Raw genomic sequence first — 26,878 nt, 5'->3', positions numbered from 1 at the left:
ACTTTTCTCCTCCTTTTACAGCAATGACATGCCTCAACATAGGAAACAAAATCATGTGTCAAAAATAACATGACCAACACCCCTAAAAAGTGACAATTGAAATAGCTATTATTATACCCTTGAATTTCTTGTAAACTTGGGTGGAAATGCACAAAAGGGTAAATGCAAAATAAAAATAAATAAATAAATAAAAAACAAGATCAGCATAAGCAGTAATGTTTCAATCATCCACACGGATGATACTTTAGATATATGGGATTTAAGAAAGAAAACATATAAATTAAGAACATCAAAACTTCAAGTAGTCACTACTCTTACAATACAAAACTATAACGATTTTACTCCTCACTGTTTAAGGCTAAAGGATACAAATTCTCAAATGCAACAAATATAACAGCTAGAAGTACACGAGAGTATATTTCAATATGTCAAACATTGGAGTTTCAAATCTCACATTAGTTTGCAGCAACATTACAGGTGTTAATGCCATCCTTGCAATCACTGGTCAAATCATTGAAAGTTTCAAGCTGCTTTTTACCTCTCAAGAACACTTCTGTATCAATAGACACTCTCATGTAACCATCAAATTCAACTGGAATACCTTTATTGAGTTTTGTTGTCTCAGAGTACCACTCACTATTTTCATCCCAAAGATCCTTATACTCGTCAAGAAAATGAGTGCCGTACTTATCTTTCAGAGGGTCGAAGAAAGATGTATCAGGTTCATTTGTTGCTATGTAGAGGTTCCTTCCTTCGTCGATCTTGTCACGCAACGTCGAGAGAAGTGCATCAGGGGAGGTATGTGCATCAAGATTAGGCCAAAGCTCCTTGTTCCTTGCCTTCTCCCCTCTCACAACATGAACAGAATCATAGTCCCAGTTCAACTTTGAAGATATTGCAGACACTATATCCATCAACCTCCTTGATTTCCATAACAAATGCCACGGCCTTTGAACAACGGATTCTGTCTCTCCTTCACAGACTCTATACCAGTAGTTATCCGGCTCAACAGATCCAAACTTCCTCATGATCAAGGCATCCTTCACTTCCATAAGCTTCATTGGTGTGACCCTGAAATCCTCCACAAGGTGAAGATTCATACCATCTTTGTGTTGCCACTTGTTCCAATCTGCCCAAAACTGTTCCTTGTCCAACACAGACGCTGCCTCCTTTAAATGCTCAAAATCAAAGTAGAACCTGAAATCTTTACCCTCCTCATCCTGCTTCGATGATGTGTAAATCGAAGAGAGGCATATGCTCAAATCCATAACCAATGTTCGGTTCAGGTACTGAGCTTCTCCAAGAGCACACAAGAAACTCCACAAGTAGTGGTTCATGCTCTTACACCTATCTCCACCACCCTCATAAATCAAGTATTTACCATGACTAAACGAACTTTCAGACTCGACCACAGGGAGGCTGTCATTAACAACCTCTCCAACAACAGGCAACGCATTCGCCAGGTCCAGATTTGTCGGTGTCTTCTCTAGTCCAGCCTTCTGATGCTTCTTCCTCTTCCTAGCATTAACACCAGTGTGATATTCCCCAATGCTAACAACACTAAGTGTACAATTCTCATACCTATCAATCTCAAACCTCCTATAATCCTTATAAAATGCAGCAGCCTTCCCTTCCTTAGGCCTAAACCGCCACGCCATATCGCAATTGCTGTCATTGGAACCGCGAACTGGCTTCCCAAATCGGTAAAAATGGATATCCTGAAACTTCTCAATTGTTGCCCTCATCATCAAATGGAACACCTCAGGGTCCCTACAATCAACAGGGCCATTCACATCACAGTGAGAATCTGCGGCGGCAGCATCGGTGGCCTCACCAGATTCAGCACTAGCAAAGTTTTCAACATCAGTTGAGTTGATAATGGAGCCAAACACAGTTTCATTGGCAGCCATGAAATCCTCCCCGGTTCTAACAACAGTGTTATCAGACTTAAAAGTGGCGTTGGATTTGGAAGTGAGGAATGTGGTGATCTTGGTTGAAGGGTGAAACAATGGATCCTCAGGTTCATAAGTGGCAGCCATAATGGTGAAAACCAAAACCCCAACAACAAAAAATGAGAAGCAAACGTTCCCAATCATGGCCATCGCATTCTGACCTAAATTCTCAGGCCGGAAACTCCCGGTTCTGGAAAATGCAGAACGACCCAACATTTCTATCGTGTATCAGATCACCCCCGGTATATGTATCCTACATGAACATGAAAAAACAATGATACCCAGTAAACTATATTGAATGAAGACAGCAAAAAGGGTTTAAAGTTGTCATTTTTATTTCAGAGGAAATGAACAAGCAATGTAATTTGAAGATCTGAAAAAGAATGGAAGCAGAGGAAACTAAATCTTAAGAGAGTGAAGAAATACAAATACAAATACCCATTTATCCAAATTGTAAGATCTGAATGCAGAATTGATAACTAACCTGTTATCTTAACAAAGGAGGGATCAAGCAAAAGGGCATCACTGACACCCTCTCTCTCACTCGAGGTTTTTGTGCTGCCTATGTAATGCAAGTTGTCAACGCAAAAAAACTTTCTGGTGATTAAATATTAAAAAAGAAGGGAAGAATAGATGGTAATGAAATTGTGATAAAGCTTGGTGTAATGCGCACCCATGAGATTGCGATATTGTTTAGTTTTATTCTTTCAGATTTCTTTCTATATAAATTGAGCTATAAAAACACGATTTTTTTATTAGTTCACGAGTATAGTAGGATGAATTGGTTGATAATTGATCTATGTAATTATTTTTTAATAAAATAAGCGCTAGTAAGTAAGATACTAATATTTAGTTATTTACTCATTTAATTAATTATAATGTTGTGCTCACGGTTTTATGATATTGGTGACATAAAAACATAGTAGCTGTAGCTGAGCACATATTGTACGTGGTCACCGACAATGGCAAAAAAGTAATTGTAAAGTGAACTATTATGACACGCTACTCTACTGTCGTTGCTGCCACGCCATGCGGTGCTTTTTGGATAGTTAAATTAGGGTTTTCGTATCACTCATTTGAGGTTATAATTGACAATCACTATTTATCATTGTTATGAGTTATTATTATTATTATATTATTATTATTAATATTGTTATTATTATCGATGTTTTAATTGTCATCATTATTGATTAAAATTTCTACTATTATTACTATCGATGACAATATCATTATTATGTTTAATATTATCCATCATCATCTTTATAACATCATTATTTCAATTACTAATATCACAAATGACTCCAATTCTTATTTAATTATATCATTTTTTTTTATCCTTGACATTCTATTTTTAATCATATTTTTTATTTTTAATATCAGATTCTTTTGAAAAATAATTTAATTTCTTTAAATTAATATTAACAAAACTAAATGATGTTAGCACATAAATTAATTATTTTTTTACTTATATTTAAGTTTGAATAAAGTAATTTATAGCACTTATTATTAATTGACTATAAAACTTATAAAATAATGAAATGTCTTTTAGTAAACAAATAATACTATGAAAGACAATTTGAAAATAATTTTATATATAAATAAATAAATAAATAAATAAATAAAAGCAATTAAAAAAAAGCCTTGTATAAAAATAGAGGTCAATCGTGATATATATTGCCTGACGTAAACTACATACCTCATAATTTAGAAATCTTTCATAAGTTCATAACTCGGTGAAAAAGAAATACACAAGGCAGATTCTTTTATATGTGCACATACACAACATAGCATCCATGTCGAAGTATGCGCTGTAATTAATCGTGAGATGAGGGTCAACAGATCAAATCCCAAGTTAGTATGGTAAACATCATTACACTAGTCATGTGGAGAAGCTTAGACTCGCTTTGCATGCTGATCTTAGTTAACACACTAACTTCCCCCAGAGAAAAAAAAAAAAAGAAACATATATACAAGTTAAAACTCAATTGTGCAGTTGCTTGATGAGGAAAAAAAGGTACACATCAAGTGGATGGAATCACAGAAGGAGTACAAGATGCAGCCCTATGCTGGATGCATTTCATGCTGTGTTCCATACTCCTTTGAACCATATCTTGCAATAACTGTTTGGCAGTTTCAGCAGCTTTATCTACTCCATCTACCCTTTCAGCAATGTCATAAACAATTTTCTCCAAAACTGAGGAGGTTAGTCTTTTTTCTGTGGGAGAATCTCTCAGCAAATCCAGAAGCACACGGGCTCTATCTTGAGCTTCAGCTGTGCCCTCCACTGTCAGACGTAACAGACCCGGAATTGCTCCTTCTTTAAGAATCAATTCCCGGTATTTATCGCGGCAGCTTAGACATAATGACAGCAGAGTTCCAACAGCATGTTCTGTGCTGACAAGTGATCCATCCTCGACTGTCTCTACTAGTGTTAAGATTCCACCATCTGCGACTGTGATCGCGGTTCGTCCTTCTTCAGAGTTGGAAAGGATTTCAAGTAGTGCCGTGGCTTTTTCTGCAAACTTGGAATACTTCTTGCACTCTTTAAGGAGGTTGATCAGAGGGAAAACAGCACTTGCATCAAGAAGTTCAATGGAATTCTCAATGCTAGAAGAAAGATTGTGGAGGGCTGTAACAGCGTCAACTTTGCCTTGAACACTTCCAGATTTGAGAATCTGAACGAGGAGAGGTGCTGCTCCAGAAGCAGCAATAATGGGCTTGTTGGGTGCAGCAGCTGAGAGTGTCAAGATTGCAGCTGTAGCTAATTCTCGTATGCTGCTGCTATTTTGCATCTTGAGGAGCTCCACCAGTGGAGGCATGGCACCATCTGTCACTATTTTGACCTTGTTTCTAACAAACATAAACTTCAAAATGTTACACAAAGAACTAATTTCCCTGCCTAAGAGAAACATAACTCCTAAAAGAAAAGAATGAAGAGGAGGACGCAAATCATAAAATCAAAAAGTAATAACAACAAAGGGTTGTAAAACAATGCATCGAAGATCATGTAGAATGTTTCAATCTTGTTAGGCACGATGTATTCAATAAGCATGAATTTTCTGGAGTTGAAAGTTGAAACAAAAAAATAATACTTATGGTATACCAAACCCCAAAAATCTCGAGTCATCACCAAATCAGGCAAATTGGTAGTCAAAAATATGCAGAAGAATTCATTAATGATCAGATGATCTATAACTAACAATTGGAGTGTCACCATAAAATAAATATTCATTTCATATTAAGAAAGAGTATAAAGATTCACAAGAAAGATTAACATCACCGGCATCTACATTTGAACAAACCAATATAGAAAGCAGTCAACACAACAATGAGACAAGCAAGCAAAATCGATTAACTAAACATACATATTTAGTATTAATCAATTTCGCCCTGGATTTCATTTTGGTTACTAAGAAAGGACGGGAGTTAAAAATCCATTTAACCAAAGGTCAAGAAGAATGCAAAACATAAGGATCACAGGTGGACATCTTGCACTGAATGTCAAATTGTTTTGTTCACCAACTGTTTGTAGAAAAACAAAATGGAGAAACTGAAAAAAGGAAAAACAGATTGCCAAATAGATCTTTCCAGATTAGGATGGAATTTGTCTATTCAGCAAGGCTTCATGAAACTTTGCATCATTTCAATGACAGAGAAATAAAGTAATTTTAGCATCTAGGCTCCAGCATTCCATATTATGATGGTAATTTGTTTATTCAGAAAGGCTTCATGAAACTTTTAGGCTAGTTTATCAAATCCAACTGCTGGAGATATTAGATGCAAATATTGCATACTTGGTGTTATTATCCTTGAACTTCATCAAGTTGCTCAACATTGATAAAATCTTCCAAATTTGTATTTCATCCTAAAGAGGAACTGTTTCAAATGTGGAAGCTACCCTAACAGGAAGTCACACAGGTAATGCCAGTCTAAAATTTCACTAGTATCAAATTGAGAAGCATGGTTATAATTGCACACCAGAAAACAGTGGAAAAAACATGTTTGGTCTATGTTTGATACTTGTGGTAGGTGATCTATCTACACAGCAAATATCTCCCTCTGGTTAGTAGCATCACAGTTGCTGGTTCACTAAGTACATAACTTTTGGGGAGGAAGATGTGGTGCAACTATGGAAACTTGCTAGTACATGATTATTAGAATCATACAAATTGTACGAATTGTGATTCAAGTCATGATTCAATACAATTCCCTTGGCAACTGACACAGATTGCAAGGTGAAGTAAAATCAACTCAGAATCACACCTGGAATTGTTTGAATAGCTTCTGAATCACAATAATCACCTTTCTGGGTTGAAACATACAATTTGTGCATGTCCAGGTCACATGTAAAAAAACAGGTTCAGATTGCTGTGACCAGTTTCTATAAAACATGATTTTTAGTTTTTTTAATAATTATATTTATACAAGATTGGAGGGAAAGTGACAAATCTTTCCCTCTCATGATTCCAAAAGATGGTCCCGTCCCCCACTCTATGCCTCTTCATGATTAAGGTTTGGACATGTTTCCCCCCACACCCATAGTCTTTTTGTGCTTTGTCTTTCCTCCCACAGTGTTGTATAGGTTGTTGGTCCCCCCTGGCTTCTTTCTGGTATATTTTTTATAGGTTTCCAATCTTTGTCGTTGCTGTGATGTTTCTTCAGAGTGGTAAAATGGGAAAAACAAAGAAAATTTATATTGAGGTCATCTGGAACCACTCTGAAAGTGTTACTACATATAGGCTTGCAGTCAAATACATGCATTGTTCACATACTTGTTGGGGTGGTGTTACAAGGATGAAGCATCACCTTGCTGGAACAAAAGAGAATGTGAGTACCAGTATATTGATTCCTGGCAAAGTTAGAGAGATGTTTCTGAAGTTGCTAGAAAAATTGAAAATAAAGATGAAGATGCAAATAAGTAGGTACCCAAGCAGAGAAGAGAGGCTGTCTGGTGAGCAGCTGAAATGAGCCCTAATGAGCAGTGAACAGAGATGCAATTGTGAAAGATGGATCCTTCAAACCCAGCCCTAGCAAGTTTTAATCGCACTTCTAAATGCCCAAGAAAGCATGTTGTTTTGGTTTGAAATGGGGCTGAAGTTCAGATTCATAAAATCAGTCTTCAACTTGCAAGCCTATGCAATCCTACACAAGTTTAAGTGAGCCCACTAGAGAACAATTCTGGTAGCAAGTTAAATCAATCACCTTGTCTGGGATTGGAAATACATTCAAGTTTAAGAGTTGTCACGCGAGTTAGACAACCTTTTCTGATTCTAATAGATGCTCCCCAAACAAACAGAACATGCATCAGAAAGGAGTTGGAAGACATGTAACAGAATTTCCCTATTCATCACAAGTCACAACAATCAATAGCAGGTGAGCATGCACTCCAGGTTACAATGCCACTTAGAGGCATAATAATTAGGGGGTTACCATAAAGATCTCAAGTGCATTAATTTCTAACCTAGACACTCTTACGTCTCAAGTATAAACCCACCGCACCCAAACACAAACATGAGAGTTAGAACGTAACTCCAGGTACTCCAGCTCTGCAGTAGCCTCAACTCAAGGCATTCCAGCATGATTCCAACAACCCTAGATCATTTCCCAAGCTTCAGGTTAAAACCGTTAGTTTGTTTTTTATTTTCTGTCTAATCACGCCTAGCCTACTACTAACTATAGAAATAAAATTGCAGAAATTCAGGCATAAATGCCATGTTATGTAATGAAAACTGCTCAGGATAAAACATAAAGTATATCTCGTAATATTAAGACTCTCAATTAGACTAAAAGATTAATATCACAGAAATAAAATTTGGAAATTGAAACACAACCTATATAATAATGCAGTATCTTTGATAAAAGGGTATATGGTGGCAATGCTGATTTTTATAAAGGAACATCATTTACAACCTTTGAATTAAAAACCATCTAAAAGATTTAAAGACAAATATATTGCATTCTTAAGGAGATAGCCAAATCTAAAACATGTATTCCAGTATCATGATTTTAGGACTCTAAGTTCATGTTCCACTTTTCTTAATTTTTTGCCAAAACAGCTTTTTAGACTAGGGTTATTTCTGCAGCATCTTGAACACCAAATATGCTAATCCAAAAACAAATCAATAAACCTTGTACCATTTAGTGCATGTTTGGATCATCTAAGGTCACATTGAAATACAAGCTTTTAGGGTAAATGTTCACAAGTTTGGTCTCACGATAAGGAATTGACTTTGGGTCCAAATCAATTTCGAGTTAAAACAACTTTAGAGTAGTTTTAGTGTTGGACCAAAAATTTATATTAAGTTGTTCCATTAACTTGCTTTCTAAAAAAAATCCAACAAACACAAATCGCTTCACTTCAAAATCAACTTTAACCAAAATCAATTTTGCAATTCTGCAAATGCTTATCCAAACACACAATTAGAGAAGTAATTTTGAACGAAATGTATCTTACAAGAACTGGACTCAGAAGAACCAGTTCTCTTTGAAGTTTGAACAGTGTCAAAAAAAAGGAGAGAAATTTCAATCATCCATCAACTAAATATTGCAGTAAGATTTATCAAAAAAAAAAATATTTTTTTTCCTATATTTTTCTGCTGGGATAAATAAAAATAATAAACCCATCCAATTCCCACTAATAACACTTCACACATATCCACACCATAACAAACAGTAACTAAAAAATCAGATTCAGATGAACCAAATGAGATTTAGACAAAGACCCAGAAACCGAATTCCAAAACCCATTTGAGAATCAACAAAAAGCAAGCATCTTCGGAGAAGGGGGTACCGTTCATTGCGAACAGCGAGGTTGAGGAGAGCGAGGAGAGAGGATTGGCGAGCGTCGACGTTGGAAGAAGAGAGCATGAACACGAGCGGTTCGATGACACCCGCTGCGGCGAGCTTGGAACGTGTCTTGGACGACGACGAGGATTTCCGAACCATCCTCCTTATCTCCCTGGCAGCCTCAATCTTGGCGTTGAGGTTCCCATTGATGAGCTTCTCGGAGAGGTGAATTACGTGAGTGTGTTTGGCGAGGTTCCATGTTGATGATGCTTCTGATTCTGTTTCAGTTTCTATTTCTATTTCTGTGTTCTCTCCCTCTCCCATCTCTCCCTCTCGGCACTCGCACTGTGTTCCGCCCAAAGCCAACCCTTTCTTCTTCCTTTCAGATTCCTTCCTAACCCCTTTTCAGAAAATACGGAACTTATTTATAATAAATAAATTTCATTTTATTTTATGTAAATATATGTTAATGAAATTTGTATTAAAATTCTAACTTTATTTAAAAAATAATATCAATTGCATTATTTTAAAGAATTTGATTATTCTAATAATCTTTTTTAACGAAAGTTGATAGAATTTTAAAAAAAATAAAATAAAAAGGTAAGGTGTATACATTAGAATATGTTATAGGGAAGAGAGTATAATTTTTATGGTATAAAAATAATATAATATTTATATTTTTAAGACGCACGAGTGTAAATAAATAATAAAGAAATATAGAGAATTGTAGAGACATAGTAATTAGGTTGATGGGGTTGTTTGGTTTCTGGGGCTTAAGGTTGTTGTTGTACATGTATGTGGGGGTATGTGGATTCATCTACCACCAAACTCTATAATAGAAGATAGCCCTCTCATTAACTTTATCCATAGGAGTCTGATTCCGGATACAGTATTTTCTTTGTACTTCACCAATGAAATTCTTCTATAATAAAGTAAGTGAATATTTGGAGAAAATTAAGTGATTGATCACGTTTAAGTGAAAATTAAGATAATTGTCTTTCATATTTGGGGAAACGGGTGATTGATAACAATAATTGTGTAATTTTAGGAGTTTATAACTAAAACATGATTGCATGTGGCTAATTAATGTAAGAAAATGATGTCCCTCCGTGTTTTATTTATAGTTGTTTTGTCAGAATTTGTTATTTTTTTTATTGTCATTTTACTAAAATTAATGATTTATTAATTTTTTTTCTTATTTTTACCCTTAATAATTAATGTATGTTTATTAAATAATGTGTCTATTTATTTCTAATGTTTACTTATTTTTTCTTCAACCAACTAGATAAAGTTAATATTGTATTTAAAAAGATAATATGTTTCCAACGAAATACTATAAAAAAATAAAGAGTAAAATAAGAAAGTAAATAATAAATATTTTTAAAAATTAAAATATTAATCATTTCTTTAAGTTTCGTGCAAAATCTTAAACGATTATGAATAAAAAACGGAGGGAGTATGTCATTTTAGCATTCATATCAATTTTGGTTGAATCTGATTAATTAGTAGTTTTTTTTTTTATAAATTTTTATGTGGTTCATTCCTAAACCTAAAAAATGTGAAACTAAACACTTAGTCGGTTGGTCGATGATAAAATAAAGTTATTCAACTTTATTATACTTTTAGAACATTAACTTATTAGGATAATTTAATAGAATATTAATTATATATTTTTAAAATTTTTAATAGTATGTTTATTGTTAATTAAATTCTTTTAAAAATTAAGGAAGTCTAACTCGGTTAATGGATTAGAATGCATAATTTATCTTAAACTTATTTGATGTCGTATTCAATTATTATATATGAAAAAGTTATTTATTAAAAACACAAAATTGTGATATTTATTAAAATATATGTTATTTTATGAATTTCAATAAATTTTAGTTAATCATAAAGAATATATTTTAATATATTATTACTAATATATTTTAAATTATACGTTAGGTATTTTTGTTTAAGTAGAAGAATGTTATTATTATTTATTAGATATATTTGGATTTGTTTGTCCATTAACATAGTTCATAAAATACTTTAAAATTAATTAAAAATTATTTTATGCTCACAAAATATAACTTGGTCAAACATTATTTAACACTAGTTAGATATATTTGAATAATAATTATACTTATATTATTTTTTATTTAGTTTTCGCTTAATTATTAGTTGCTTTCATAAGTTTGACTTTGTAATTGGCTTCTCTTGGGTAGCTTTAGGAGAAAAGTAAATATTAATTTTGTTAGAGTTTAGGAATTAATGGTTATATGGTAAGTGTTGATCTAGGTAGAAAATAAGATCTATAAAAGGTAACACCTAATTTGGTTTCCCTCAGAGTGTCACAACAAACATATTTACCTACTACAATATACATATTACCAAACTTTAATTTAGACAAGCACTACATAAATGTTATGCCCAAAAACATAAAGGACTTGGATCAATAAAATGTTCAACCACATAAATACTTTTGTACAAACCTACCTCATTTAGATATATGGATCTTAATTCATAACTTATTTGTCTAGTAAGTAGTGAATTGGGGCTACACTTTGTTGAAATAGTTGTACTCAATGCTAGACTTAGCTGTTAAGGTGACTTTAATAAACTTACAAGTAATATATTTGAGTTTTGTTATTTTGCTCTATTTTTTTTATACATACTTGAACCTTCTATTTGTCAATTCTTTACTCTTAACATGTTAATTATTTTTCATTTAAGGTTTTAATTTGAAAGTCAAATTTTATCTTTTTCCCTCTAATATTAGTTATTATCTAACTTTTTGCTCTAATTGACTTAGGATCCTAAATATGTCACTAGTTGTATTTTTCGAGTGATTTACACAATGAGACTTTGTTATTGTATGGTATGGTAATGATGTATGGTGGAATGTGGAAGGTATGTGGATGCTTGAGTTGCATAAATGGGTGATACTGATGTATGGTGGAACATTATAATATGTGATGTTTTGTTTTTGACTATGAAAACAAAAGTGTTATGCAACAAGAATAAACAATGTGTCTTAACCTCTATTTGTTTTAAAACAATAAGTCTCATTTCAATGTCAACCACATTATGAGGGTTAGTTATAACAAAAAAAAAAAAAAGATTAGTTCATAAAGGACTATATCACATATAAAGTATATTTGATCTTGTAATATAGATATTAAAATAATCAAATGATAAAATATGTACTTATGAAGTTATATGTGTGAATAACATTATTCTTTATCAAACATTTAAGACGTTTAATGATCACAACCGTTTATATATAAATTTAATCATTATTTCATCATTTTAACTATTTCAATGATGCACCAATATGTAATGGAACAATACGATAAAAATAAATGACAATAATACATTAAATACACACTATTTATTAATAGTTAAGTTTTATGTTATGTTAAAAAGTTTTAAACTATCATTCACTAATGTGTTTGTCATATATGACGTATTTAATTTGAGAAAAAGAGAGGGAGAAGAGAAACTTGCTTTATTTTATTTTATTTTTGCTTCATATACCTTGTTTGATTTACAAGGAAAATAATGAATAAAAAATAAAATAATTTACTATTATATCATTACAATATTGAAAATCATTAAATTCAAATGTTTAAAGTTAAGAATAATTTAGTCTGTACTTTATAAAAATTTCAAGTATTTTTCTTACCAAATCCATTATCCATTAATATTAAAAGGGAAAGCAAAATAGGGAGAGAACTTTGACCTCATTTTACTCCATTAAAAATCAAATAATTTTACGTCAATATTTTCATATGCTATGATCAAAAAGTGACATTTGCTTTTTCTCTTATGTCATATTCACACCTGCAAGACGAAATCATTAATTGTTCACATCTTAAATAATGGTAGAAATATTCCAACTCATTTAATTTCAATGTGCGTACCCAAAACATATATCATTGTGGGGGCATTAAGACAGAGAACACACCATAGTACATAAGGGGTGAAATGAAATGTAACTTCCAAAGGCATTCTTAATATTTAGAGGACAACATAACCACTAAAATTAACCTCCTATTAGAAAGTTGGGATAGATTATTAGATATATAAAGACATAAGTTTAAGTTTAATCCTCATTGTAAGATACATACACGTGAACATAGATTTGATCCTGATTATCCGCGTTGAAATATTTTCTACGGATAAAAGAACAAACACAACAAAGAATCCAGTGTTGTAACATGTTAAAAATGAGATTGGGAAACAAAACAAGACTAAGAAATAAAGAAAAATCCAGGGATCTACTATTAGAAGCAATTGCACAAGTGTTCCTAAGTCTTGACCCAATTTTTTGTGTAAACCGTGAGAAATAATATTAGTTGGCTGAAAACAATTGACAGTTTACGTTGCCCATAGCAATACAACAGCTCAAGTAAATGATTTATCTTGCTATCAAAATTCACTTTACAGGTAAGACAAGGGGCACCAGAAAAGCTTTTCCCCACCAACCAACCAACCTAAACCCTATAAACCCAAACTAAAAAGAAAGAATGGACATTTCTCATCACCACTCAACAATACTCTTAATAGAGTTCAAGGACCTCAACAAAAGATAGGGAGGGAAAAGCTTGGAGCTATGAAAAGGTATTAATGGTAACACAAAATAGCAGGAGTAAAAAAGAGAAGGCCTGCATATGTTTCTACCTCGTCTAACTTTAATGGTCAATATCGGTTACAGGTGTCCTACCCTTCATATGTCCTCAATCCAAGCAATCAGAAGATCATATTGGCAAATTTTCCACCTTCTTACACTCAAATGAACCCAATTGCCTTCTTCTCCTCATAGAAATCCAACCATATTTTGGCATTTCTCAAAAAATTTCCCCAGATAGGACTCAATTATCTAATTTAGCTGTCAGGAAGTTCCCGGCCTCAGTAGTTGCTCGGCCAATTGATCTGTGCATGCTGAGGCTGTTGATAAACATTGCCTCCAGGTCCTACCATGTCGACTGCTCCAGCCATTGTCTGCGATTGTTGTAGCAGTGGATGAACTGTTGCTGCTGTCACTGCTTGTGCGGGGTGATAGATGCCCGCGAAGGTGCCATGGCCAGCCTGAGTTGGGGCAAAAGTCACATGCTGACCCTGTGGTGGAAGGTTGTAGAATGTACTAGTGGGCAAACTGGTAATGTCCCGGCCAGGTGCAGCCACCCACACTGCTGAACCTTCACTCTGCTGTCAAAATACAGAACAAAATTATCATGAAATTTTTTAAACTAAGTACAGACGTAAATTTTATGGCATGCTCTTTTCACAATGTCTTACAGGAGCTGGGGTAAACCTGATAAACTTAATTGAATTTCTATATTTGAATGCAGTATTTTGGCCATTCAAATAAAAGGCCATTAAATTCTTTAACCAAATTAACAAACTGAAGGTGTAACAGTAAAAGGAACTAACCTGCTGTCCACCGATGTATACATTGTTTTCCTTGAACTGAGAGGAACCAAGATCCTCATTGGAGGTTGAATTCCCAGCAGTTGCTGCAGAGTTATGATTGTAACCAGCTGCCGAGGAGCCATATACACCATAGGCACTAGGCATTACAAGGTGCGTTGGGTTTGCTGCATTTACTCCAGGTTTGAATTGTGGAAGAGGATATTTCATTCCTGTGGCAGCCACAGCTGGGGGAGGTGGATATACAGTGCTGGCTTGTGGTTGTTGAGGAAATGCACCATTACCCAAAAATTGGTGGATTGCCGGAGGTGAGACATAAAATGGTGAAAAATAGGGAGCATAAGGAATGTAATTAGGAGGGTAATGGGATATATGCACCCCGCCAGGTCGGAAGACAGGAACAGGCTGTTGAGTAACTGCTATTGAGCTTTGCATCAGCCCAGCAGCTTGAGTCACAAGTGGTGTTGGACCTGCGGTGGACAAGACACCTCCCTGCAAATAAACATTAAATGGCATAAATTTTTCAAAATCTTTGTGCACCAATCAAATGGTCAAAACTATAGAATATGCTTTAGAATTTAATGATTGGGTCTCTTCCCTGTGATTTCCTAAAATGATACAATTCTATTTAAAGAAAATCATTATTAATTAAAAACACTAATTTAATAGTATTAAGATTATGAAGTCAGTTCTTGCCAGCAACAGTACATCAGGAAAAAGACTCGAACCAATTTAAGTGTGATGAAAAACTACACAGCCAACGCAGAAAGAAGAGTGCATGTTCAGTCACACATAGACTACAGTTATAAAAAAGAAACAAAGTTGATTTTGAAAGCATAATAATTTTGTATGCCTATTATATCCATTAAGAACTACATTAACTATGCGAAAAATGCTCCTCCTAAAGCTTGGACAATCCTTCCCCCGAGTTAGGTTTTGGGGTTGAGTAAGGCCTGGTCTATTTCTAATATGATATCAAAGCCTATCTAGTATGGATGTTAGCCCACCCAAAGATGTCCAAACCTGAGTGTGAGGGGCTGTTAAGATGTTCCATATTGGATAAGAATATGGTGAAAATACTGCTTACAATGCTTTGTAATCCTCCTACCCTGTGCTAGCTTTCGGGGTTAAGTCCACGACACTTCTAATAGAAGCACTGTTTTGTAGCAGCCCATGATAAATGATTGCTCTAATTTAGTAGACATCTTGTCAAGAACTAACTCCCAAAAGTTGAAGTTGTTAGGTGGGGGATCGCCATCGCACAAGAGTCCTTTAGGCTTGAAGCATGGATGACAGTCTAGTGCCGAAGTCCAGCTTTATTTAGGAGAATGAGGGTGGCAATATTCAAACTCCTGACCACTACTTGATCATATAGGCTGAGTGTGATACCATACCATGTGAGAGGAGTTCAAGGTTTTGCAGGACTTAGCAGTGGAATAGTACCAAGATGAGATCATGTAAGATGGTTAGATGGTACCACTCTAATATTACGTCAAGCACCAATTTTTCCCAAAAGCTTAAGCTATCATGTGGGGGCTTGTAAATGACTATATATCTTGACATTTCCTAGCAGCACTCCCACTCTATGATCAATTCCATCAAACAATTTTAAATTAACAGTTAGACAGAAACTCTAGAAGTAAACAGGTTCTAACTTGCCAACTTTCATTCCTCTATCTATTCACAATTTTCCCAACTTCACTCCTATGCCTATGATCAAATCCACCTTAAATAAAAAGCATTTTAATTGACAGTAGGGAAGAAAGGCTAAAAAATGAACAGGTCATGAAAAGCTTAGCATAAGAAGTACATGCAAGAAAATCCAGCTGAATCAAATATAGAGGCACAAACATGCTTTCAAGTTTCAACCAGCACTGAACCTAAAAGCCATTGACTAAATGGATCAAATATGTATTAAAATGTCATTCGATAAATGGATCAACTATCAAGCATATGCTAGACATGATATCCTCTCAGAAAATAACACTTTGTACGATATTCTAAGTAATCAAACTATACTGCCAAATATGCATAAAATAAATACACAACTAGAAATGAAATCCAATTTCACAATACAAGCCAGCAGAAAAACAGTGTAAAGGGGGGAAAAGTGCAACACAGATTTTTCAAATTTTAAAACATTACTTTGTATCGTTGGTTCAGAAATGAATTTGAATAGCAATAATATCAGTGCACACCTCTTGAGGAGACTGGGAAGTTGGAGCAGGAAGCACTGCAACACTGCCATTGTACTTGGTGTTAGCCCCAGCAGTAGAAAAAGGAGAAAGGCAACCATCGCTATCAGCACCTGTCCGATAAAACTGGGCATAGTAACTAGCTGGATCCAACTGTTGATGAACCTATAGTAAGATAACAATCAAACTTCTTAAGCTACAAAAAAGGCATAGTAAATTAAATGAACAAAAAATATATATAGATAGCTGGCTTACAATAAAACTTGGAAGCCGAGAAACATCACGCACTTGAGACTCGGAATTGTCAAATGGAGTAAGCTGAGTACCCAACATTGGGGGCACAAAACCGAAACTGTAGTTTGGAGAAGTAAGAACCCCTGAGTACTGATGACCTCCAGATGGCAAAGCAATGTCTTGCTTGGACTCGTTATACTCCTGAATAGCACTGGATGAGCCATCAACCTCACTGGATGACAAATTCTCGGGTCCATTAATGGGTGATTGTGGATGGTCAGTATAATCTCCAGCCTCAGAAGTAACCGCAGCATTTTGGCTGTTCGTTTAAGAAACAAGATTTGTCAAAACAAATGGAAAACAACTAAAAGTTTAGTTAAAATGTTTTCCACAAAAACATTGGTATAGAAAAAAATAGGTATATGATGTTGAAAATGAGAATAGAAATACAACATACTTGTTGCAGCAAAAAAACAGAAAAAAAAGGGTTAAAGAAAATATCTAGGCTCTTATAAATAGTATTATACCACCAAGAGTGAATGGAAGGAAAATAATAAGTATTTAGGCTGGTCACTAGTAGGTACCTTGAATCCTGCTCCTCCACAGTTTCTTCAATAGTCTGAGAAGTTTCAGAAACAGGTGTAGAACTCTTTTCGCTCTCTGGACCACTAACATAGCTTGTATTAACTCCAAAAGTGACTCCCAAACTTCCAAAGCTAAACTTGTTCTTTTCAGAATCAGGCACAATGATATGGTTTGGAAGTATAACATGTTGACGCTGTGGAAGATGAAAATCCTCAAGCTTGCTCTGCAGTTTTGAAGTAGCTTCTTCAGAGTCAAGGGCTCTAGATGCAGATTGTAACTGTCCAGTTGTGTCAGCTGAAACAGGAGCCTCGGATGCACTTGCTGGTCCAGAACCCTGATTAATTGTATGTGTTGATTTTGGTTTCCACTCCTTATTAGAACCAGCTGTTGGAAACAGAAACTAATTATAAATCTAGCGCAAGTCAACCTAACAGCCTTTAACAAATAAGTTATATCCCCACCAAATGGGAACAACTAAATGGAGCAATTGGCACAAGTGGGAAAAAAGCCAATCAATCATCATAAATGGCTACAGCCAGGAAAACTTTAAATGTATATTCACCATTACTAGCATATCCTTACAAATCTACACAAATACGCACCTACCAATATCTTAAATTAAAACCATACATCTAACAGTTAAAGACACCAGAATATGGTTATTAACTAGGTTATGAATAATAACAGAAGAATTATAATCGGGTAATAACTTACATAATAAGATACATACAGATACCTAAAATGACAGAATCCTTACAATCGGGTAATAAGATGTATCACAAATACCTACAAGGCATGGGAGGATTTTTTTACATATATGTAATCATGCTATTATGATAATATCATGATAAAATTTCTACAGCATTAAGCAACAATAAGCCTCATCCCACAATTTGAGAATAGCTATGTGGATCAAACAGCATTGTGCTGCTCTATCAAAAACCAAATTTTCAGAAGAAAAAACAAACAATTTAATCATGATCATTTAAATAAGTATAAAAACTAATAGCTAAATGAAACAAATTGGTATTAACAAATATATAAAGCCCCAAATTTTCAATACTAGAGAGAATTATAGAGAAGAATTGTGTTAGTCTAAACTGTACACACGTGTTCTGGTATTTTATTGACTCAATCAATTAGAAGTAATCTTAGCTGACAAAAGAATTAATTTTTAGCCTAATAATCAGTAAGTGACCATTCTAATCAAATCAACATACAATAATATTCTAATCAAAGTTATTAATGGTGGCTGGCAGAAAGCCAAAATCATACCATGACAATATAGCAGATAATGTTGCAGACTATAGCAGAAGCATGGCGATGATGGCTGTAATAAAGAATGATATATACAAAAAAAAAAGTATATTGAAGAAACTGCAGAACAAACAGAAATGAACTACTTAACAGAGGTGAGGGAGGACAGAACAGAGACTTGGAGAACATAGAGACTCAAAAACAGGAATAATAGGCCTAAATAAACAGAGAGAGAGAGAGAGATGGAGGAAGGGACTCGGATATCAGAATATTAAGGCATAGAGAGAACAGAGATGAATAATCAAACAGAAGGAAACAAAGAACAGAGAGGTTACATAAGGGAACAAAATTACTCATCCTCCAGAGATGGGTCATTTGCCAGCGATGACCTATTTGGCTGGAGAGCATTGCCTGGGGAGGGGACGGCAAGAGAAGAAAAAACACAAGGCTCATGCATGAAACATGAGATATAAATTACCTTTTTGAGGGCCAATTAATTGTTGTGATCGGCTACTGTAATTAGAAGAAGGTCTACTAGTTGAAGGGCTGCTATGAGTTACTGTTGATGAAGCAGGTGACATTTCAGAAACATGATTCTTTGCCGCTCCCAGGGGTTTTCCTTGAATCTTTCCTTGCACAGAAGAGCCACCAGTCTCAGAAGCTGGCATAAGTTAATGGGGGGAAAATTCTTTGTTAATTACTTTGGAAAACTTTAAAACCATCAAATTATTATGAAAGAAAATATCAAACATTCTAACCAATAGTTAATTTGTTCTCAGCAGAGTTAACAGCACTTAATTCCCCAGGAGGGTGTAGGTTTCCCACTTCACGTCTAATTGCACCAGCAGCACCAGGAAACCATAAATCCTCAGATGGAACCAGTACTGGGTCTGAAGAAGAGAAATAGGCAGATGAAGAAGATGCTGGTCCAGATCCTGGGTGGTTACTGGAGGAAAGCATAGATCCACTTCCAGAAGCAACAGTTGTAACTTTATTTGAACTATCAGAAGGCAAAGCACTATTCAAATTATTAATATCACCAGAAGATGGACCTAATCTGTCTGCAGCTCCAGCAGATGAGGGGGAAGGACTTGCACCACTAGTAGTTCCAGAAGTTATGCTTGTCGGACCATTGGCATTAATGGGTACAGAACTGAAAAAACATGTATAGTTATGTAGTTTGAACCGAATGTACTATAATTTAAATTTAAATTCAATAGAAGTAAAATAATTGGAAGAGGATGGTAATGGCAGTTAACAACACACGACAAATTATTTAATTTACTCACCTTGTTCCAGAATTTTTTTCTTTAGATATTGTCTCTTGAGAAGCTGACAAAGGTGGCACAACTTTCTCACTGGCTTGATGAATTCCATTATCTTTTCCTGTACCAGAATTCTTGCCACCACCAGCATCTGAGAAGATCCATAAAACATAATCTTGATTTAGGTGCACTGAATGGCCAACATAATATCTATATTCCCGTAATATAATTAAGACTACATCGCAGATAGAACCAGTATTTTTCATATAAGCTACAAGGTATACACATAAAGGGCAGGTAACAACTTCCAAGATATGCAGCAGAACCATTGGTTTGAAATTATAAGTTGACAGAAAACAGCCAGATGATGTTAAACTTACACCATGTTCAGACTACAAACAGAACCTAAAGTAGTCAAAGCAAAAAACTATTTTAACAGACAAAAGAAGGGGCTTATCTAACAGGGAAAATAAAGAGTTGTTGAAAATGGTTATTCACCGTGTGATACATTATGAGGTGAAAAATTACCCCGACCACCCCTAGTTCCTCGCCCTTGGGTGCCAGGCCTCCAGCGTGGTTCCACAGATTCTCTGTTGTTAAGGTTCTGCAAAATCAAAAACAAATGAAGGGCGAAACAGGAACAAAATTAGCAAACAATATTGAATGATTAATAAAATTGAAAATAATTAGAGCATGCGTAAATGAGAAATGCCGCATCACATTAGCAAACAAGAGACACAACTTCTAAAACTCCTAAAAGTATCCTCTCAAGCCAATGAGGAACAGAAGTTTGTCTACCAACCAGAAATGAAGTAGTAGCAGAGAATAAAAATGCTCTTATAAGATTGGTGCATATGCTATATACACTAGCTTGAGTCAGGATATTCAATTAGTAATGAGTATATCAATGATATTCATAATAAGTATAGTCAATTAGTGCTCTAATTAAGGAGTTGAATCCTCTAGGAATAGAATACTAATTACTATAATTCATAGTCTTAAATAGCACACAGGAGCAGTGCTATAGTGCTGTCAAGGCATGCTGCATCACCCTGCCACTCTTCTGACATTCATTGTGGAGCACCTCAAACGATGCACCTGTAGCACCGCAAATTGCAGCCACATTTGCCACAATTACTTCAGCACATGTTAAGCCCAATTTGACAATGGCATTTAAACTCTTTTTTAGGGGGGGGGGGGGGTCCCACCATTCGCACTCCCCACTGTGGAACCCTAGCTTCACCATCTCCAACAAAGACCCAGCTCCTCCAAAACAGTTTTTGGAGGTACACAGTTTTTTTCTGGCCAGTTTCCAGTGACCAATCTCTGTTCAGGCCAATTTCTTGTGTCCCATCTCTGTTGTGGTCAGTTTTCAGTGGTGATCTCTAACAAAGACCCATCTCTTTTCGGGCAAGTTTACAGTGAATTCATCATTTTTCAACCTTGTTCTACTTTCTTCTCTGTTCTGTCATCAATCTCTCTAAAAAGGCTGAAACAGAAATGGCTACATCCACTCAGCCACAGGGAACACCACCTAACATTGCCTCTGCCTCAGTATCAATCTCTTCCTGTGCAGAGGGTAAAACCCACTGGAAATAACTTGGATATAGCTCCACAATGGAATAGTTGAAATGATATCAACTACAGAAAGGCTGTTACTTCATACTCGTGACTTTTGTGGCAAAACCACTACAGGTAGTATTACCTGAGCAAAGAGACATCAAATGGGAATGAAAGGAGACATTGAAAGTTGATTAAAGACTCCTTCTGGAAGCCTGTGTGAAGAAGAAAGCTGGGAAGGGGGCATACTTGATTGAGCCACAAGATGAAGAGGAGGAAGCGGTACAAGAAATTTTGAATATTTGAAATGGAAAAATACCTGCAACATCATGTGATGCTACTGCCATTACCAAGTTACCAACAAAGCCAAAGATGTGAGTGGCCCCATGGATTTTGTTGTTCAAACAAACCAAAAACTTCCATCAAATTAGGAAAGTCTAATAGGCAAACAAACATAAATGATGCTTGTGACAAGGAGAAAAGAGAAGAACAATTCAGTACAAGAGTGATTCCTTTGTACAAATGGCATTGCTTTTATAGTCGTTCAAAAGCTTCGACTTAATGGTTGAAGTTATTGGAAATTATGGCCCACATCTAAAAGGTTCCAAGCTATCATAAGTGTAAAGTTCCTCTCTTTAAAAAAGGTTGGAGTACATGAAGGAACTATTAGAGAATCATGATGTTGAAATTATGGATGTTTAATTACTTCAAATGCCTGGACAGATAAGAAAAATAGAACCTTGATCAATTTCTCGGTGAATCATCAAACTAGATCTATGTTTGTGAAGTGTGTTGATGTGAATGTTGATCTTAAGGTGGGGAAAAAAAAAATTTGAGCACTTGGATAGCTTTGCTAAGGAGATAGCAAAGCACAAAAGTAATGGTGAAAGCAAAAATGAGGACAAAGAAATGGCAGATTTTTGGAGATGAAGATGATACCCATTAAAAAACTTGTATTTAAATTTGAATCTATAGTTTTATAGGCCTTTAAATCTTAAACTTGTTTGATTCTATTTTGTGTTATAGACATTTGACTTTTGATGTGGGTCACGATGGGTGAATGGTACTGTAGTTCTCAAATCCTAACTTTTGATAATTAACTATGAACATGTAATTAATTTTAGGGGTTTTTTCCCATCATATGTGTGCGTACTCCAAAATAGAAGTCATCCTGTTACGCGAAATAGCATTTTTGGGGTCAACTGCTCTGCACCAGTAATTAGGATTGACTACTATTCTATAATAAAAGTAGTACAATTGTAATATCCTTGTGTGGAATGATTAAACACGAACTTTCAGTTAGTACTACAATCTATTCAACAATAGGTGCACAGGAAAAAAAGAAACAATAGATAATCAACCATGAGAGCCAGTTAGTAATAAATATATTATTGAAGGCCATTGCTGACTTAAATATCTTACCTCCTTTCTTCTGTCCCTCTTTCTCTTGACCTCATGAAATGTGTCTGTAAAACAAATTATGTTAAGACATTGGCATAGCAAGGACAATAAATATGTAACACAAAATAATCCAAAAAACTCATTTAGAATTTACACCAGTCATCAGAAATTCAGAACCAATAACCCCAAACACAAAAAACCACCGCTCAAGCTACTTCAACATGTCATTATAAAGAACAATATATGAATGGAATTGGAACATTATACACAAAATGACAACAACATGAAACTTCACACTCCAATCATTATCCAAAAGGGGAAACAATTAAAAGTGCATGAAAACAATTATGAAGACAATATTACCAAAGAGAAACTGACCACACATCTTCAACCAATTAAATACATGAAAAATCAACCATGCATAAAAATTAAAACGGATAATTAATAGCCTGCAACAAAAATTCATTGCTTAAAATTTACCCAATAAGTAGACAAATAAAACATGCAAGAGTTTAATCAGAATGTAAAAAAAAATAAAATGGTGCACTATAAGAACTTCAAACTTTACACAACAATCAATTACTCCCCTGAAACCAAATGCTTTTAACATCAGCCTATCTGATGGACATTACTACATAAAATAACATGGCAGCATGACTCTTGGCCACATCTGAATACTTGTTGCAGAACACTTCACTGTTGTGGTATGGGGCACCACAATAGTGAGCTAAGTGTAGTTCAGCAAGGACCACTGTGGCTGCTATTCTACAAGGGAGGCAAATTTGCTGTTTTAACTTGATTGTAACCCATCTTTACCAATGGGAAACACCAAATTAGGGAGTTGAGGTCCACCGACACCAACAAACTAATGTAGGGATCACAAATCATGTTTGCATGGTGTCACACATAGCATCCTGCTCTGTTGAGTCCAAAATTAGGAGTAGCTCCAGTAAATATTTGTCATCGTTTTGACAATCTTCCAACCTTGCTCCAGCCTTCAACCCTTCACTCAGTATTGAACCCAGCTCTGTACCCTTGTTTCACATGCAACCCTCTTATTCAACATAGAAGATAAGGGCATGACTAAGGCTACCTGAAGCTTTGTAATGCAGTTGTCTCAGCTTCCATTCCACTTTTCTCTTAAATCTCTCTTCCTATTTTGTAGGTTATTCCAATCATGTGCGGTTGCAATAACTATGCTAAATATAATTTTAGTTTTAACTGCTATGCTCATGAATCATGAAAATTTAATTCATCTTGATTATTTTTCAACTAATTCCTGTACTATTTTTTTCATCTATTCTGGTACCTTTTTTTTCCTATTCCAGTTCCAGATCATTTATTAAAGTTTTAAAACAACTAGGATTATTGTGTTATTTTGCATATTTTTAAAGTGTTTCCATTCAGTCTACTTCATTATAGCATTGCACTGTGATCTGCTAACTGCTATATTGCTATAACCTTGGATTTAGTTCCAAAACCTTAACATGTCATGAGAAACTGCTCCAAGGTAGAAGAATGCTGGCAAAAAATTTCAAGAACTACATGAAAATTTTCCCACAAACATGTAGTGACAATGCAAAAATATATGAGGTCTGTTTCCAAACTAGCTTTATACATAGCATAAAACAGAGAATTAGGTATTGTGAAATATGCCAATCTGCAACCAACCAACAGCACTAATCCTATTAAGTATCCAAAGATTAGACCTTACAATGGGTTTACATTTCCAAATGAGCTTGCCAAGAAGGAAACTCTCCTTATCATGAGAATGAATAAAAAAATAGAAATTGGACGCGCATTAAAGCACAAAGGGACGATTTTAGAGTCAAAACAATACAATCTTGATTGGAAGTCAACTTAATAAACTATCAGCTGATAATGATATAAAGATAATTTTGAAATGCCACTTTGAAAAAAGAAAAACTTGAGAAAAAGAATAAGATTACAGAAAACCCCATAACAGCATCACCAATACTCGTTACAGAAACTCAATAAGCAAAAGCAACCACTCTCAGCACATCCAACACAAGTTCCTTGCTTAAATAACTCACATTCTAAACTTCACACAACCAATCATCAAACAAAATAAAATATCAATTGAACTCAGATTCAGTGACAGTGCAACCTTAAACACAAAACCAGCTCAAGGCATAACCAAACAAACACACAATGGAGGTTGAACATGAATTAATGAATCCATAAATAAACCGTTCTGAAGCAAAGAGCCAACTCCATAACCCAAACAAATGAACCAAATACATCATTATACGAAAGTGCACACCCTCAAAATTTCACCCAAAAACTGAACTTTCCATAAGTCAAGCTACCCAAAGCCCCTCAGAAACCAAAAGAGGTAATAAAAAAATCCCCTTCTCAGCCCAACAAAAGTGTCTCAACAGTGAAAACCCATCATAGCAAACGCAATCATTCAAGGTCCCCCCCACCCCACCCCCACCTCACTCCAAAATAGGGCTAAGAAATAAAAATCAAAACACAACAAATGAAACCAACCCAGATGAGAAAACACAAAAGTCCAGCACATGGATCACGAGAAAACAAATTGTAAGATCAAGATCGAATCCAGCTGAAGAGGAAAAGAACGATACCCTGAAGGAGAAGCTTCTGCGTGGTCTCGTTGGGATCCATGGAACATTCCTTGAGCATTGCATAGATGTCTTCTTCACTGTGATTACCCGTGATCTCCTTGATGTTCTGGATCGTCTTCCTGACACTGCTCGGAATTGAAGCCCTAAACCCCGCACCGCTCATCTTTGCAGCACAAAGTCGCAAACTTTGCGAGAAAAAGATATGTGGGCAATGAAGACAAGGGGTCAGTGATTGATTGGGTGATGCAAAACAAAAAGGGCACTAAATAAACATAGAGAGAGAAAGAGAGAGAGAGAGAGAGAGAGAGAGAGAGAGAGAGAGAGAGAGAGTTCAATGAGGATTGGGAGAGAGTGTATGATCTATGGGGTTTGAATTGATCAATCTGAATTCTGAACTAGGAATATGGGGGAGAGAGAGGGAGCAGAACCAAGTGTGTATGTGTCTTTGTTTATATTGTCTTTTTTTTTCCTTTTGTTTTTTTTTTCAGTGAAAGACTTTTTTAGTGCCTCTGTTTCTCTCTCTTTTTCTTCACAGTTGCCTTTCCCTTTCCTTCTATTTTCCTATGAGTTTTCCTCCTTTCTTTAATAAAAATATAAATTTTCTTAAAAATTACAATATTCTTCTCCTTAACTTATTTCAAAATTAATTTAAATTTAGATCGATTAAGATTATAATAATTTTAAAACTTATTTCTCATTCATTCATATAAGTAGATGATCCAAGGTTTTAGTTGAAGGATGGTGGATTTTCCCAAATTAAGAGAAAAAGCATACACAAACCCACCAAGATGATTTCTTAGAGTATTCCACCACAGGATGTCTTAGAAATTGTGTGCATATTTCCATATCATATTACCCTATTATCACTAATTAATATAATAGGGTAATATGTTTATATGTTAATTCTTTCCTCTCTTTCTGAAGGATAAAGATTTTATCATGAGATTACACAATATAGATTCATATGTTTATATGTTAATTCTTATATCGTAACATATAATATTAACTTTATATTTCATTCTTTTACATTTCATCATGTAATAATAAAAGTACCATTTTGATTTATAGCATCGTAAATTAGTTATAAAAAAAATAATACTGATAATAATCTAAAAAGGAGTCCATATAATTATAAAAATAAAAAATAAATAAAAATCATTTATCTAATATCGTAGTATTTGATTTCCATCACTACCGTTATATCAAGAATAATATAATATTTTAAAAAAATTTGCTCGGAATTACACAGTTACACTGAAAAAAACACTATAAATTCTTAAGTTGCAATATAAATGATATCAAACTGTTTTTTTTATCTACATAAAATATTAAAATGTAAATTAATTAGGTTGGTATAAGTTTTCATATTTCTTTACAATAGTGGTTTAAGATTGTTTTACATAAATTAAGAAATATAATAAATTTTTCTATTTTTCATAAAATATTTTTACATTTTCTATTATATTTTCTTTCATTTTTGCTTCATAATAAATACGTATTAGTTGTCATGTATAAATTAATTAAAAATTATATGAGATATAAGTATATAATTAATAATATAATAATTAATATTGTTTTAAAATTTAAAAATGATAAATAAATAGAAACAAATATTTACT

The 26,878-nt window shown here is 34.6% G+C and overlaps 3 protein-coding genes across 5 annotated transcripts; all 3 read right to left on the bottom strand.

The window, feature by feature from the left end:
• Positions 1 to 206: 206 nt before the first annotated feature.
• On the bottom strand, positions 207 to 2,646 carry LOC109816283 (calcium ion-binding protein). Its single transcript, XM_020381227.3, has 2 exons — positions 2,437 to 2,646; positions 207 to 2,205 (listed from the first exon to the last, which is right to left on the bottom strand). Exon 2 carries the CDS (start codon positions 2,166 to 2,168, stop codon positions 456 to 458), a length of 1,713 nt encoding a protein of 570 aa, XP_020236816.1. The 5' UTR covers positions 2,169 to 2,205; positions 2,437 to 2,646; the 3' UTR covers positions 207 to 455.
• A 1,040-nt stretch (positions 2,647 to 3,686) lies between these two features.
• On the bottom strand, positions 3,687 to 9,152 carry LOC109816278 (ARM repeat superfamily protein). The gene is made up of 2 exons (XM_020381216.3): positions 8,743 to 9,152; positions 3,687 to 4,802 (listed from the first exon to the last, which is right to left on the bottom strand). The coding sequence occupies exons 1-2, from the start codon at positions 9,060 to 9,062 to the stop codon at positions 3,974 to 3,976; spliced, it is 1,149 nt and encodes a 382-aa protein (XP_020236805.1). The 5' UTR covers positions 9,063 to 9,152; the 3' UTR covers positions 3,687 to 3,973.
• A 3,975-nt stretch (positions 9,153 to 13,127) lies between these two features.
• Positions 13,128 to 25,739, bottom strand: LOC109816266 (uncharacterized). 3 transcript variants are annotated; one of them, XM_083063742.1, is made up of 11 exons: positions 25,260 to 25,739; positions 22,672 to 22,715; positions 20,188 to 20,293; positions 19,714 to 19,840; positions 19,183 to 19,577; positions 18,903 to 19,085; positions 17,167 to 17,551; positions 16,604 to 16,901; positions 16,352 to 16,513; positions 14,157 to 14,645; positions 13,128 to 13,928 (listed from the first exon to the last, which is right to left on the bottom strand). In XM_083063742.1, the coding sequence occupies exons 1-11, from the start codon at positions 25,420 to 25,422 to the stop codon at positions 13,632 to 13,634; spliced, it is 2,649 nt and encodes an 882-aa protein (XP_082919868.1). In that variant the 5' UTR covers positions 25,423 to 25,739; the 3' UTR covers positions 13,128 to 13,631. The 3 variants fall into 3 exon arrangements, with proteins under 3 accessions (XP_082919868.1, XP_082919867.1, XP_082919869.1); XM_083063741.1 differs by having other exon boundaries at positions 13,128 to 13,931; positions 25,260 to 25,738; XM_083063743.1 differs by having other exon boundaries at positions 13,128 to 13,931; positions 20,218 to 20,293; positions 25,260 to 25,738.
• Between the last annotated feature and the right edge of the window lie 1,139 nt (positions 25,740 to 26,878).

The sequence above is a fragment of the Cajanus cajan genome, chromosome 9 (assembly GCF_000230855.2).
Source record: "Cajanus cajan strain Asha chromosome 9, NIPB_CcT2T_4, whole genome shotgun sequence".
NCBI classification, from domain to species: Eukaryota; Viridiplantae; Streptophyta; class Magnoliopsida; order Fabales; family Fabaceae; genus Cajanus; species Cajanus cajan.
The sequence above is the reverse complement of the archived record's forward strand: the minus strand, read 5'-3'. Positions and strand labels throughout refer to the sequence as shown.

What these genes read in the sequence shown, in the direction of transcription:
- LOC109816283 (XM_020381227.3), bottom strand. Translation starts at nt 2,168, where the DNA reads ATGTTGGGTCGTTCTGCATTTTCCAGAACCGGGAGTTTCCGGCCTGAG.
- LOC109816278 (XM_020381216.3), bottom strand. Translation starts at nt 9,062, where the DNA reads ATGGGAGAGGGAGAGAACACAGAAATAGAAATAGAAACTGAAACAGAA. An exon ending in CTCGCTGTTCGCAATGAACG is followed by an intron (nt 4,803 to 8,742) that starts GTACCCCCTTCT and finishes TATGTTTGTTAG; the next exon opens with AAACAAGGTCAAAATAGTGA.
- LOC109816266 (XM_083063741.1), bottom strand. Translation starts at nt 25,422, where the DNA reads ATGAGCGGTGCGGGGTTTAGGGCTTCAATTCCGAGCAGTGTCAGGAAG. An exon ending in ACCTCATAATGTATCACACG is followed by an intron (nt 19,841 to 20,187) that starts GTGAATAACCAT and finishes GGATCTTCTCAG; the next exon opens with ATGCTGGTGGTGGCAAGAAT. An exon ending in GAAAAAAATTCTGGAACAAG is followed by an intron (nt 19,578 to 19,713) that starts GTGAGTAAATTA and finishes ATGTTTTTTCAG; the next exon opens with TTCTGTACCCATTAATGCCA.